Source organism: Enoplosus armatus, chromosome 1 (assembly GCF_043641665.1).
Source record: "Enoplosus armatus isolate fEnoArm2 chromosome 1, fEnoArm2.hap1, whole genome shotgun sequence".
Classification (NCBI taxonomy): domain Eukaryota; kingdom Metazoa; phylum Chordata; class Actinopteri; order Centrarchiformes; family Enoplosidae; genus Enoplosus; species Enoplosus armatus.
Genome location: NC_092180.1, coordinates 11,778,863 through 11,792,092, shown reverse-complemented (window position 1 = coordinate 11,792,092; position 13,230 = coordinate 11,778,863). Strand labels below are relative to the sequence as shown.

Below are 13,230 nucleotides of genomic sequence, written 5' to 3'. Positions count from 1 at the left end.
GGGAGGTGGATGTAGTTCAAGGGCACGAGTACTCCATCAAGCCCGAGTCCAGGGAATATCCACCAGCTTCCCCTCCCCCTTGTGTGTACCAGGGAGGCACTGGAACCCGTCCTGAGTGCCCCCCTAAACACACACACCTACAGTAGAGTGTATCTATTACTGTACACCAGCTCTATACTCTTCGGTTTTGATTTTGACCCTCTGCTGCCTTCCTGCCCGTGGCCCTGGCCGACTCCCAGCTCTGGCGTGGGTGGTTGGGTGGGGCGGCAGCGGGGGGATTTGGGGGCACTGAAGCTGTCCTCTGGTGCTCCTGCAGCCCTGCCTGCTCATCCATCCTGGCCTGCCAGCCCACAGATCGATAGCTCTGCTCTCTTAATCAGGTCTCTGGTGACTGTGGGCGGACGAGTGTGTGTATGTGTGTGTGTGTGTGTGTGTGGACAGGAGGTTGAATCGGCTGGGGGTTGCACTTGTGTTTCTTTCCATCTTCAGCTCTCTGGCTGTTCATCAGGACTGTTTATCTCAACTGTATTTTTCGTGCCTCCTTCTCTCTTTCCTTTTCTTCTTTATCTCCAAATCCTTTGCATATCACTTGTTCAAAACCCTACGCTGACTTTTTTTGTACATCTTCATTTCTTTCATCCCCTTCTCTTCCACCAACTTTCTCCAGCCAGCTCTTGTTAAGGGTCCAATCTCTCTGACAGGCCTGCTTTATATTTTTTTTCTCCTCTCTGTGCCTTTTCTTTCATCTCTTCACACACTCTCTGCCTATTCTGGCAGCACGCCAGGGCTCATTCAGAAGGAGTCTCACAGTCAAGTTGGTCCCGGTGCCACTGCAATCTGTTTTGACTTGTGATGAAGACAGAAGAGGCGAAGTATTGGAGAAATGGAGATGAGAACGGATGAGAGGTGAGAAGAGCGAGCCGAGTGAGAGGGTTAGTCAGATGGAGTGCGGGGCACCCAGCTGTGGTGTTGTGCCTTGCTAGAGAATCCGCCTTCAGGCTCACACCTGTGTAACCACAGCTGCACAGACACACACACACACACGCAGAGAGAAAACAACTGTAACAACACTGTAGTTTATGGAAAAAGTAGCAAACAAAAATAAACTCCATAACACTTTTTAATTCAAATTTCATAAAACTTTATAATTTTCAGAAAAACATGATCCATTATTCCAAGTGCATCAGTGTGTGCACAAGAACCTACTATTAACAGTGTTTTCTCACTGATCACATTTCAGTTCCTCATATCTCCTGTTCTACCACCACATTGTCTTTTCATTTGTTTGGGTGTAATTAATCATGATTCTGGTCACGCCACTCTACCACCAACATTGTCTTTCTGTATTCTCCGATCACACAACGTTCACCAATAAAACACCAATAAGAGTAATAATAATACTCAAAGCACTCTGTACCAATAGGTACGGCTGTGTTTAAGTGCTTTTATTGGAACAGTTGAACATCCCGTTCATGGTACGTGCAATTATTCATCAGGAGCCAAAGCAGACTAAACTAGCTGTTGTTTTCTCATCAAGGCAAATTGAACAGAGCATCCCACAGTTCTGCTTCATAAAGGCTATTTATTTTATCCCAGCTCAATACTGTATACTAACTGTATAAAGTACGTACTATATATTAATCTTTATAGTACAGTTTTTGCAGTTAATATACAAGAAATCAACTGCACCAGAAGTTCCACAGTCAAATTAACTTCACAAACAGAAGGAAAAACGTTTTCCAAAGATTTTATACTTTCACACTAATTTTTTTTGTTTTGTTTCCAAGAGTTGTCTCACTACCATCTGCAATTTATTTATTTTTTTCCCCAGCTGTGAGCAGCTCCTCCATTTCCTTTGTACATTGTGGGACGATAGTGTTGATTCTGCATAATGACTGTTTTGAGCATACTTACTTTTGTCATGTCTCCAGTGTGAACATACTACATACTCGAAAACCTGCTTAGAATCCATACAGTAAGAAGCATGGACCTGAGACACTGCTACAATTGCAAACCCTACAAAAGTGGGCTATATTAGGTTTCATATGAACAGTACTTCACAACATATTGTATGTCTGTCACATCCATACTGGTTAGTAATTTTAATGACTATTTTTGACGCCACTTCAGATAATTTGGACTTTTTCTTGATACATTTAGTTGCAATTTGGGCACATATTTCTTGTCCTCTTGATGGAGCTCTGTTTCATGTTGCCTTGATGGAGCTCTGTTTCATGTTGCCTCAGAAAAAAGTACATATCAAAGTGATGATTTCCAGACGTCTCTTACACGGTAACTGATAAACAATGCTTGGCATAATTGGCAATCAATGTAATAGAATTACCTTTGTAGCAGTGTTTGCAGTTGTGATTAAGTTACCTCAGAGGTTAAGTCATTTTCCATGAGGTGTTTATCCATTACTTTGCATTTCCTCTGTACACACTCTGTAATGTTTGTCTGGTCTAACGACCAGATGGGGACAGCCAGGAAGTAACATACACCTGCAGTTCTTTAACCAGGAACCTGGATGTTGTCATACATATCGAAGTGGTCCAGTTATGGAAGAACTGAAGTAGAACTGAAGAAGTGTCGCAGGAGGTCCTTCTTGTTGACCTTGCCCATCTGATTCCTTGGCATCTCCTCCACCAGCTCCAAGCCTGTGGGGATAGTGTAGGGCGCCATGTGCTCCCTGCAATAAACACTGATGTTAATACGCTGAAGACTGTTTACTGCAGAAAGGAAGATAAACACAGACTCAACTCAGACAGGCATGCACAAGGACACAAACAGCGCTGATTGATGTGCACACATGGATGAGAATATGCATGCGCACACATATGCAACAACAAAAAACAAAACAAAAGCAGAAAACAATTGCGAAACAAAGGCTAGCCCTGTGGCAGAGTAGTCGAGATAAGGAAAGAAACGTCCTTCATACACTCTGCCGCTCTCCTCCCTAATATCCACAATTCGCCTTCCAGTCACAGACAATTCCCTTCGTACAAAACAATATAATCACTGTGAGATGAAATTTAAAAAAAAAACAAATAATAAAAGGAAAAACAGAAGGCTGGGATAATTAAAAGTGTTTTATTTTTTCCGTTTTGAGTGCATGGTTGTTACGTCAAGTCTTGAAGCCTGGAGCTTTTCTATTATCTTCTAACCTAGTTTGTTTGTTTGTTTGTTTTTGCCTGAGTGTGTGTGTGTGTGTGTGTGTGTTCCTGTGTGGTGCGAGTGAGCATAATGACTCATACTGCTGCCATCAAACACTCCTTTCAGCAGATGTCTCCGTCTCTCTGACTCAGTGAGTAAAGTGTGAGTGAGTATATGTGCATACATACACGTAATGGGACTTGCTCGTGTCACCAATTTCTCCGGGGCAGTGTGGTGGTGTGTGCATGAGCGTATGTGTTCAACGCAGTGTGGGGCGCAGAGGGTGTGATAGAGATTCAGACTGACAGCTGAAGCCAGGGCACTGAAGAGTGAGCATCCATCTACTTGTTTATGTCTCATTTTATCTCCCCCTCTCTCCCCTACACCCTGGCCTCAGCAGTGGGCTGTGCACTGGCACTGCCTGTCCGCTGGCAGCACCGGTGGCTTGCAAACAGTGTGTGTGTGTGTGTGTGTGTGTGTGTGTGTGTGTGTGTGTGTGTGTGTGTGTGTGCAAGTGTGTGTTAACCTGGGTCACAGGCAGCAGTAGTAATCCACCATGCTGGACCAGCAGGCCACAACAGTAGGATGTAACACCCCCACACCATATGGAGCCCACAGCCCTGACACACACACACACACACACACACACACACACACACACACACACACACACACACACACACACACACACACACACACACACACACACACACAATGCACTCATACACGATTCAGAGATGTGAATAAATGATAGTGGTGGGTAGTAGAAAGATAGTGTAGAAGACAAAAACATATGGTGGGAAAGTGAAGAAAAAGCTGGACAAATGAGTTAGACAAAAGAGGGTGAGCAAAAGAGGAGGAAAACAAAAAAGAAGAGGAGTATTTGTGCCTTCAGTCACTCCAAAGCGAAGGGCTTCATGTCACCACCAACTGTCTGCATTAGACAAAATAAACTCTACTGACATTTAGAAAGGCAAGAAAAAAAACTGTTAGCACGTAAGACAAAGCCCTCCATAACAATCATTTGTTCGCTTCCTCCACATCTTCCTCTTTTTCATCTCCTGTCTTTCCTTCAGCTACCCTCATTAGTCCATCTCTGGCCCCTCTTTCTCTCACATCCCTTCATATTGATCTGAAGACCTCAGGGCCGGTCACTGGGGATATGTGTGCTGAACTGCTCGGAGAGCTGCAGAGTCTGCATTAGCAGCCTTCATTTGTTTACCACAGGACTGACAAAGAGCTTCTTCTTGAATCAGCGTAATAAGACTTAACCAAGACAGGGTCAGCACTCCTTTGCAATAATGGCATATGGTGCTCCTTTTTTCTGTTTTGTTTTTCGTGAATTCAGGATGGTGGATAGGTTGTAACTTATTCAGGTCACAGTCTCTACTGGTGGTACAGGCTGGATTCAACCTGCTGCTGCAAAGTTTACAGTACTGTAAGAAAGATTTCTACAACCCTAGAAACTTCATTTTAAACTCCATCTCGATGGAAAGAGAAACAGTACAATTATGACGTAATTAATAAACTCTTCTTCTACCGGGAATGATAACTTGCATGTATTTAATTGGCGAACGTAGTGCATTGCTGGATGACATTGCATTAAGACAAAAGTTGTTCTAGGTTCAACTTTTTTGATCTGCAACCCTGCATCTTTTTGCTGGAAATGACTTTCATGCAGTGTTGTTGACTGAAGGATGCAGGTTTATACCTCTGTGTATATTCCCCACTTTATTGCCTGAGCACAACAAAGGAGCGCTATCTGCTCATCAGTTGCTAACGCTGTATCCTACCCTCCACAGAGGAAGAAATTATAACATGCCCATAAAGATCAGTTAATAATCTATTATCAAACTGTGGCATGAATTAAGCATAATTCCTAAAGCAAGTATACACACGGTAAGACTTCAATTTCATTAGAGAGCTGACCAACCAGCAGTGCCTACAAGGGAAACACCATCTAGCTGAAAGTCACAGTACCTTGCCCAGGTCTTCAACTCTGGCAGGGTCATACTCTGCCCCTCCTTCAGCTGCACCACTGCAGTGACTTTCTGACCCCACGTGGCATCTGGGGCCCCAATCACAGCCACATCTGCAAGGTTAAAATCACACAAAGCAAAGTTGTTTCAAAGTATTGTAAGTAAGTGTTGCAAAGTTTCAACTGCTCAAGTTCTTTCATCTTGCAGTGCAGTGCTCAAGTATAGGACACTGTCGCATTTTGTTGTCATGTTGGCTCTGTACTTCTGAACATTGGTTTTGAAACAGATCTGGGGTTAAAAGGGCTGATTCCTATTTTTAATTGGAGGGTGTTTACCTGCACATCAGATGAACAGTGTTGGAATTGTAGCCCCTTTTCTTAATGGTTTATTAAATTTGGGGGACAGTGAAGAACATCTCACTGTTTAGTCATAAAAACTCTTCAGTCATCTTGTCTGTATGTAAAGGATCATTGTATTGTATTGTAGGATCATATACTATTGTACTGTTTTAAATCAGGGGATTATATAAATGGGCATAAATGGGCTATATTAAGGGCTATAGTGTTTACCTAATATTGATGTGAACACTCAGATTCTTTGACACTTAACATAATAGTCATTTCATTTCACATCCAATGTGCTACAGACAGAGCCAAAACAATGAAAAATGCACCCCTGTCCTTCTACTTACAAACTAAACCGCCCTCTTACCTATGATGTCTGGATGAGCCAGTAGGTGGCGCTCCACCTCGAGTGCACTGATCTTGTAGCCTCCACTTTTGATGATGTCAACACTGCTGCGGCCCATGATCCAATACACGCCATCTTTATAGACCGCAGTGTCTCCTAAAAGATGCGCCCATAGAAGGAGAGAGGCAGCACAATTCATGTAATAAAGTGTTATGGTCCATATATTTATGGAACATTATTTTTGTTTACAAACAGGTTAGAAAATGGATGGATTGCTCCATGCACTGTGTGGCTCTGTGAGGCTCTGTGAAGCTATACTTAGACGTAATGGTGCTTTGAGCTAAATGCTAACATCAGCATGCTAACACGCTCACAATGGCAACAGGATAAGCCACCTGCTTGTGGTGCTACTGGAAAGGTCAGGGAATCACCAGAGTCATTAGGATTCATCTTCTGGGCACCATGGATAGCCAATGTTCATTGTAATCTATCCAATAGTTGTTGAGATCCTTCAGTTCGCAACCTACATTCCCATTCCTACAACCACGCCACTAGCATGGCTACAAATGCGTGAACATCTGGCAAAAGAATTTGCAGTGCAAACATGCGGACATCTGACCATTTACTTGCAAGCACGATCAGCAACTAATTAACATTTTCTCCTAATTTTTGTATTCTCTTTCATTACTTGAAGCATATTCTGAACTGTGCTCGCCACAAGACAACCTAATTTACTGTAATTGCTATGAATGGTTTCTTGCAGCAGACAACACAACAACATTTGGATTTGTGGGGAACAAAATCTGGGTGAAAATCTATTAAACTGAACAAAAGAACAGCATATATAAGTAATATTCATGTTATCCTCATGACTAGATACAAGGAATATAGGGCATGAAAATACAGTGTTTAAGATCCCCCCACATTATCCTCCACACGCACGCACACACACACACACACACATACACACACACACACACACACACACACACACACACACACACACACACACACACACACACACACACACACACACACACACACACACACACACACACAGGTGTCTGGGGGACAGGTGTGGGGGAGGATGAGTACAGTATGTGGGAAGATGGGCTCAGCTGGGCCTGGGGATGACGAGCAGAGGAAATGGGTCAGTATGGATGAGTGGAGAGAGACGGAGGGGGAGAAAATGGACAGAGGAGAGAAGGAGCGCAGAGGAGAAAAGAAGAAACAGGAAGGTGTCCTTTTGGATTATTACAGGTGGTGTGTCCACAGCTGGGACCGAGGAGGGAATGGATGCGCGTGTGTGTGTGTGTGTGTGTGTGTGTGTGTGTGTGTGTGTGTGTGTGACACACTGTGATGAGGTTAAGCGGATGCTGTAGTTAAGGTTGGAGGGTTGAATTAAGGTGGTGGACTAGGGGTCACCAAAGGTCAGGGATAGGAGCCGCAGCTAAAGCTATAGTTCATCTACACTGTCTCTGGAAATTTAGAGATTTAATGATTCGAGGAGGAGTTCACTTTCCACAATTACACACAAATATACACAGTGAGATTTTTACATTTTAAGTCTATTACTATACTGCTCCCAGCAAAGAAATAGTCTGGCACATAACCCCCATAAAACCGCAATATGTTGACTTTAAAATTCTGTTTTTGTGCGGACTAACCAAACAAGATATAACATGTTAATTATTGAGCTTTAGAGGTAGACAGATTTTGTTACCTTTGGACAGAGATAGCTTTTCCCCCCTTCCTGTTTTTAGTCTTTATGCTAAGCTAAGCTAACTGTTTGCTGGTGGTAGCTTCATATTGAATGGACAGATATGAGACCGGTATCTATCCTCTCATCTAACTCTGTGAAAGTGAACAAGTGTATTTCCCAAAATGTTCAACTATTCCTGCATTTCTCAGGAGGGGTGGGGTTGCACTGGAAGACTTTGGACTCATTACCTCAGTATTTCTTAAATCCTGTGTACAGCCCTGCTAGGAGCATTTCCACTTGGTTAAGCTGTGCGTGTTTGCAGACACTGCATCAGTAAAGTCTACACCTGAAATATGGAATCAGTAAAAGAAAAGAACTGGCCCTGTCTTACCTGGAATCAACACCTTGAAGCATTTTAGGAGAAGGATTACATTTTGATGGTGGTCTGTTTTTACTGCCATGTTCCGTCTGTCCTCTACTCCATCATTTAATCTAATTTGTTCTCTACTCTAACCTTGTATCCCTCTATCCATCTTACATTTTTGTCCACTTTTTAAGCTTGTCCTGCTCTAGTGTCAGCCAAATACACAAAAATATATGCTTTTTTTACTCTTATCCTTGCCCTCCATTCACTACCTCTGGAGCATCTCTCATCACATCTCCTGTTTCCTCCTCTCCACCTATCTTCCCGTCTCTTCTTCCCCCTCTTGCCTCTCCGCTTCAGCATCAATAGAGGGCCCATCTGTTCCCATACATCACGCACTTCATTTCAGTTTATTAGCTGGGATAAATCATAAATATTTCATTATACATCACGGGCGGCTGTCGCCTGCACACCGACAATTTATCACCGCTGCCCTCTCTGCCGGCTTGCCACGGCGCTATAAGCTTTCCAGTCTATTAAACAAGATTGATACAGTGTGTAAATTTAGATATTGGGAATTTCTTCACAGACCACTGCTCCGCACTGATAGGCCAGGGTAACAGGGGAGGGGAGGATGGAGGGAGGATGGAGGGAGAAGAAGAGGGAGCAGAGGGGGGAGCAGAGGAGCTTGGTTGGGTGTTAACACCACTAACAGGGTAGTTACAGTTTCCCCTATTCTCCTCCTCTTTTGAAAGAAAATAAAGTGTAGGAATAATTTGGTTACAGCCATGTAGCTCTCTCATCTTATGCAAATAGATATGGGGAAAAGAGCAGTTTACATGCACATTGATAAGCTGTTAGTGTGTCCTGTGTGAGTATGCACAGGCTGAAACAGATTGGCTGCAAATGTTTAAGCGTAGAGGAAGGAAACAGCATTAATGAGCCGATGTTAGACAAAGGGGTTGAAAAGAAACACTCAGACTACATACTTGAATTGAGTTTGAAGTACTGGACTCTTTGACCTTGTCTCTTTGAGGAGGAGGAAATAACGAGGGATAGAACAGCATGTTTGGAGAGGCACAAGTGGGAATAGTGATTGGAGAACACAGACTGATAAAAGAGGAAAGAATGGCGGGAGAGAGATTGTTGGGAACTGTGTTACTAGGACACACATATACACACACACACACTCACGCTTGTACACATATGTATTGTATGTACACACACAGTACATACACACACACACACACACACACACACACACACACACACACACACACACACACACACACACACACACACACACACTACTTCAGGCATCAGAGACTCTCTGCCATTATGTGTTATGGCGTCGGAGGCAGATATGGCCGAATGGCTTTCTTAATTAAAACGATAAGAAGCCTAATTGCACTGGGCTTTCATTTCATTCTGAGGCATTAAAGAAAGTGAAGGCACACAGTGTGGAGAGAAAAAAAGAAATAAAAACAGATCAAGAATTTAACTGGAGGATGGAGGGCAGAGAAAACTTCCATAATGTCTTTCAGCAAACGAAAGCAAGAAAATGACATTAGTTGGATTGGCAGAAAAGTTCATTCTGTTACAGCGTAATTGAAATTCAGAAAATCAACACTAAAATATTTTAAGCTGTTAATTATCATTTTCTTAATAGGAAAAACAACATTGTGCAGAGAAGTATGTTATCAACAGTTTTTTTTAATTCCAGCTACTGCAATTTTTCAGAGTAATACAAAATTGCCTTAAGAGGAATTCTCACTTGACTGTGACATTTTAACATTTTAACAGAACTCTGGTGATTGGCCTTCATTCCTGCTGTCATTTGTTGGCTGCTCAAAGACGTCTACATTGGTGTCATTCTTGACAGTTTCCATGGTAAACCAAGCGTATTACATTGAACAAACTGGAGGAGAAAAAAAGAGAGAGAAATATGAATCGTCCGCAGTGGACCAGCCAGTCGTAAAGGTAACTCTGAAAATGTAAAAGTCAAATACATTATAAAACATGTCGCCTCCATATGGCATAAAACAGCCATATAATCTTTCATTGTAACTGGAAGGAACTATAGAAAACACATGCTAATGTATGCCAATATATTTAACACAATCAAAGTCTATTTAATGTTTGCTTATGCAAAGACTGCATGTGATGTACTCAGGTTGGAGCTTAAATTCAGCCCAGGCATGGAAAGTAAGATCCTCCTGGCTGCACCAGGCTGTTGGCTTTTATCCCATCAAACAAACTGTTTGCCTCTCTCCCCGAGTACCCACTCAACAAACTCTCAGAGCTGGCAGGGGAGCAGCACGGGGGGCTCCACAGTGATGGTGCCATTTATGTTACCTCCGAAAATGTGAACTATGATTTGACAAGATTCAAAAAGCAGCTACGCCAGATCTTTAATTGCTGTCATTAATGTCCTGTGTTCTTAATTAATTTCTGATTGGGTGCCTTGACAAAAAATGTAGAGGCCTCATTCCATAACAACAATCCAAAATTACACAGGCAAGCAGACACACACAGTCTGGACATTAGACTTTAGACAAACAGTGCGTGAAAGAAAAGGGCAGAGTGTGACATATGAAAAAGGCCAACATCACAAAAACACTTCAGCCTGTCTGCCTCTAGCGTCGCTACTAGAGGTGTCGGGGAGAGGCAGCTCAAAATGCACAAAAACAGTTTTTGTGGAGGTGACAGAAGTCATCCATTGGTTCGCCGGGACCTTCCAGCCCCATAACCGATTTCTGCTGTTACTGAAATAGACAGAAAAAACTGTTATATGAGTGTTTGTAATTGAAGGTGATTTGAGTCTGACCTTGATCTAAGTACCATGTACTTGTTTTTGTGTGCACACCCCACTCAACCCACTCAACCCTGGAGATGTGGCTGGCATGTAGCCTCCTGTAAAGTGCACTTTGAGTGATAAAATGAAAACATGTCCACATTCACATTATTGTCTCATTCTGGCTTAGACTTACTGCACATTCAAACTCAGAATGCAACAGTTTACAAAAGGAAGAAACAAACTTTCATCCATGGGTAGGATGCGGCTAAAAAAAAATCCAATTCCAGGCAGTCGAGTGGGTTTCTAAAAGAAAAAAAAAAGAGTCTCAAATAAATCTGAGCTTCTAGATTATAAAAAATAGACGTCTCGCTCTGAAAACAACATGTCTATAAGTCCCATCATTGTTATGGTGAAATAAGAAATCTACATGACCAATAAACGTTAGGTACTTGTACATCTTGTACAAAGATCTCCTGAAGTACACAATGTGTTGCCATAGCAACACTAGACATTGTAGAAGTCTGGTCAAGTCAAGATGATTTGTAAAACGTAATATCCCATACAATGTTTCAATGGTTTTACAGGCCAAGTCCCAAACCAGCCCAATCTGTACAAAGAAACAAACAAATCTGCTTAAAAAAAAATAAATTTAATTTAAAAGCCGACAGCAGAGCGAGTGATTTATACTTCTTTAGGCTCTGTCTATCAACTTGTTGTAAAACTGCTGTAAAACCAGGTTCTAGCCAAATGTTTAAGATGATCCAGAACTACAAAAAATCACCTGGCTGTCCTCGTAGCGTGTAGTCAACAGTAGTGAAATGCAACTAAGTACTGTACTTAAATTTTTGCACAAAACATATGAAAATGTCTGATTAGTTGATTAATTGAATGACAAAGATAAAATGAATTGGCAACTACTTTGATAATCATTAATCATTTTCAGACTGTTGGTTGAACTAAACAAACATTGTGAAAGTGCCACTATTTTCTGAAATGTTACAAACCAAACAATCAACTATATCGGTTAATCAAGAAAATAATCAGGAGCTTAATTTATAAGGTAAATAATTAGTTGTAGCTTTATATAAAATTAGTTCAATTAGCTGCACCTCAACCAACTGCAACAGTAAAATCCTGCTTTTACATTAATGCATGAGTAATAATAATCTAATGATATAATATATAAGTCACAAGGGCCATTTTTCTGCATTGAATAGTTTTACTTTTAATACTTTAAGTACATTTTCCTGATTATACTTGGATACTTTTACTTAAGTAACATTTCCAATGCAGGACTTTTACTTGTAACAGAGTATGTTTACAGTGTGGTATTAGTACTTTTACTTTAATAAAGGATCCGAATACTTCCTCCACTACTAGTGGTGAACAACATCTTTAGCTAGCCTCTTTTTGACCTGCTACTGTATACGCTGTCTTCACAATCGACAATCACCACTCAATCCAGAAAAAGTGCTTCGAGCTGACCAGATATAGTTCTTGTGATTGTTCTATTTTAATGTTTGTATAAGTGCACTCAAGTGACAGCGCAGTCCTCTGTATACCATTTCTGCAGACACCCAGCCATGGCGATACAAACTTTTTAAAACCCATTGAATAGTTTAAAAAATGACCTATCAACCACCAAAACTCAAAAGTGTTTTTCCTTCAGAAAAAGTTGTCATTTTAGAGATACTATGCGACAGCCATGTTGTGTGTATACACGTCTCTGCACTAGCATCACTGAAGAGTTTAAAGTGAGCCTGATGAGGAGATGCTTCTCCTCTGCGAGAAGGTACAAGTGGAGTCCCAGTCTTTCACCACATTCAGCACGAGCTAAACTCTCACTCTGCGGGTTAAAGCTGAGTGCCCTCCATCACGGTGGAGAGGAGAGCCTTATCTGCACAGAGATGAGAGAGGTCTAAATGTGAGTCGTGCCTCTCCTCAGAGTGACTGTAAACACTTAGCATATATGAATATTAATGTTCCACATTAAAGCCCTGATGACTAGATGGAAGAGTTAATGAGGATAAATAACAGACAGCCAAGCAGTGAAATCTCAGCTCTGACATTATTTATCATCCTTAACTTTTGTCACAGCTCCTTTTTTTTAGCAATTAATATCGTACAATAAAGCACTTTGCACTTGGATGAGTGATCTAATTTGTTTAATATAATGCAATTAAAGGAGCTTGAATTGCTTTATGTTAATGTTACTGATTATATTCCTTGCTGGGTTGCCTCTCCACCAGCAGATAACAAGCTGAACTTGAGGATTGATGTCTGTCTCAGATCTGCCATGCTCATCAAGCAAACTACTTAACTGCCGTTTACATGCCCCTTCTCTGCACTGAATCACACAAATCTGATAGTCAACCAAGACACACCGACTCCAGAAAACAATGGTCCATTATAAAGCCTGCACAGTGAGCAAACCTGATTTCAAAACTCAGATTAGATTTGCTTTTGGTACTTTTGAAATCACAGTGCCTCTTTTCTCTTGGCTTTTGACCGGGAAGCAAAGAAGGAAGGGTAAAGAGAAGTTTTT

At 41.6% G+C, this 13,230-nt stretch overlaps 1 protein-coding gene across 1 annotated transcript in view; it reads right to left on the bottom strand.

The window, feature by feature from the left end:
- Nucleotides 1-1,703: 1,703 nt before the first annotated feature.
- acsf3 (acyl-CoA synthetase family member 3) overlaps nucleotides 1,704-13,230 on the bottom strand; it is a 31,399-nt gene continuing 19,872 nt past the window's right edge. Inside the window, exons 7-9 of the mRNA XM_070907310.1 lie at nucleotides 5,844-5,978; nucleotides 5,134-5,245; nucleotides 1,704-2,689 (exon numbers count right to left, since the gene is read on the bottom strand). Of these exons, the coding sequence (XP_070763411.1) occupies nucleotides 2,557-2,689; nucleotides 5,134-5,245; nucleotides 5,844-5,978 (380 nt within the window). The 3' untranslated portion in view covers nucleotides 1,704-2,556. The remainder of the gene's footprint in view (nucleotides 2,690-5,133; nucleotides 5,246-5,843; nucleotides 5,979-13,230) is intronic.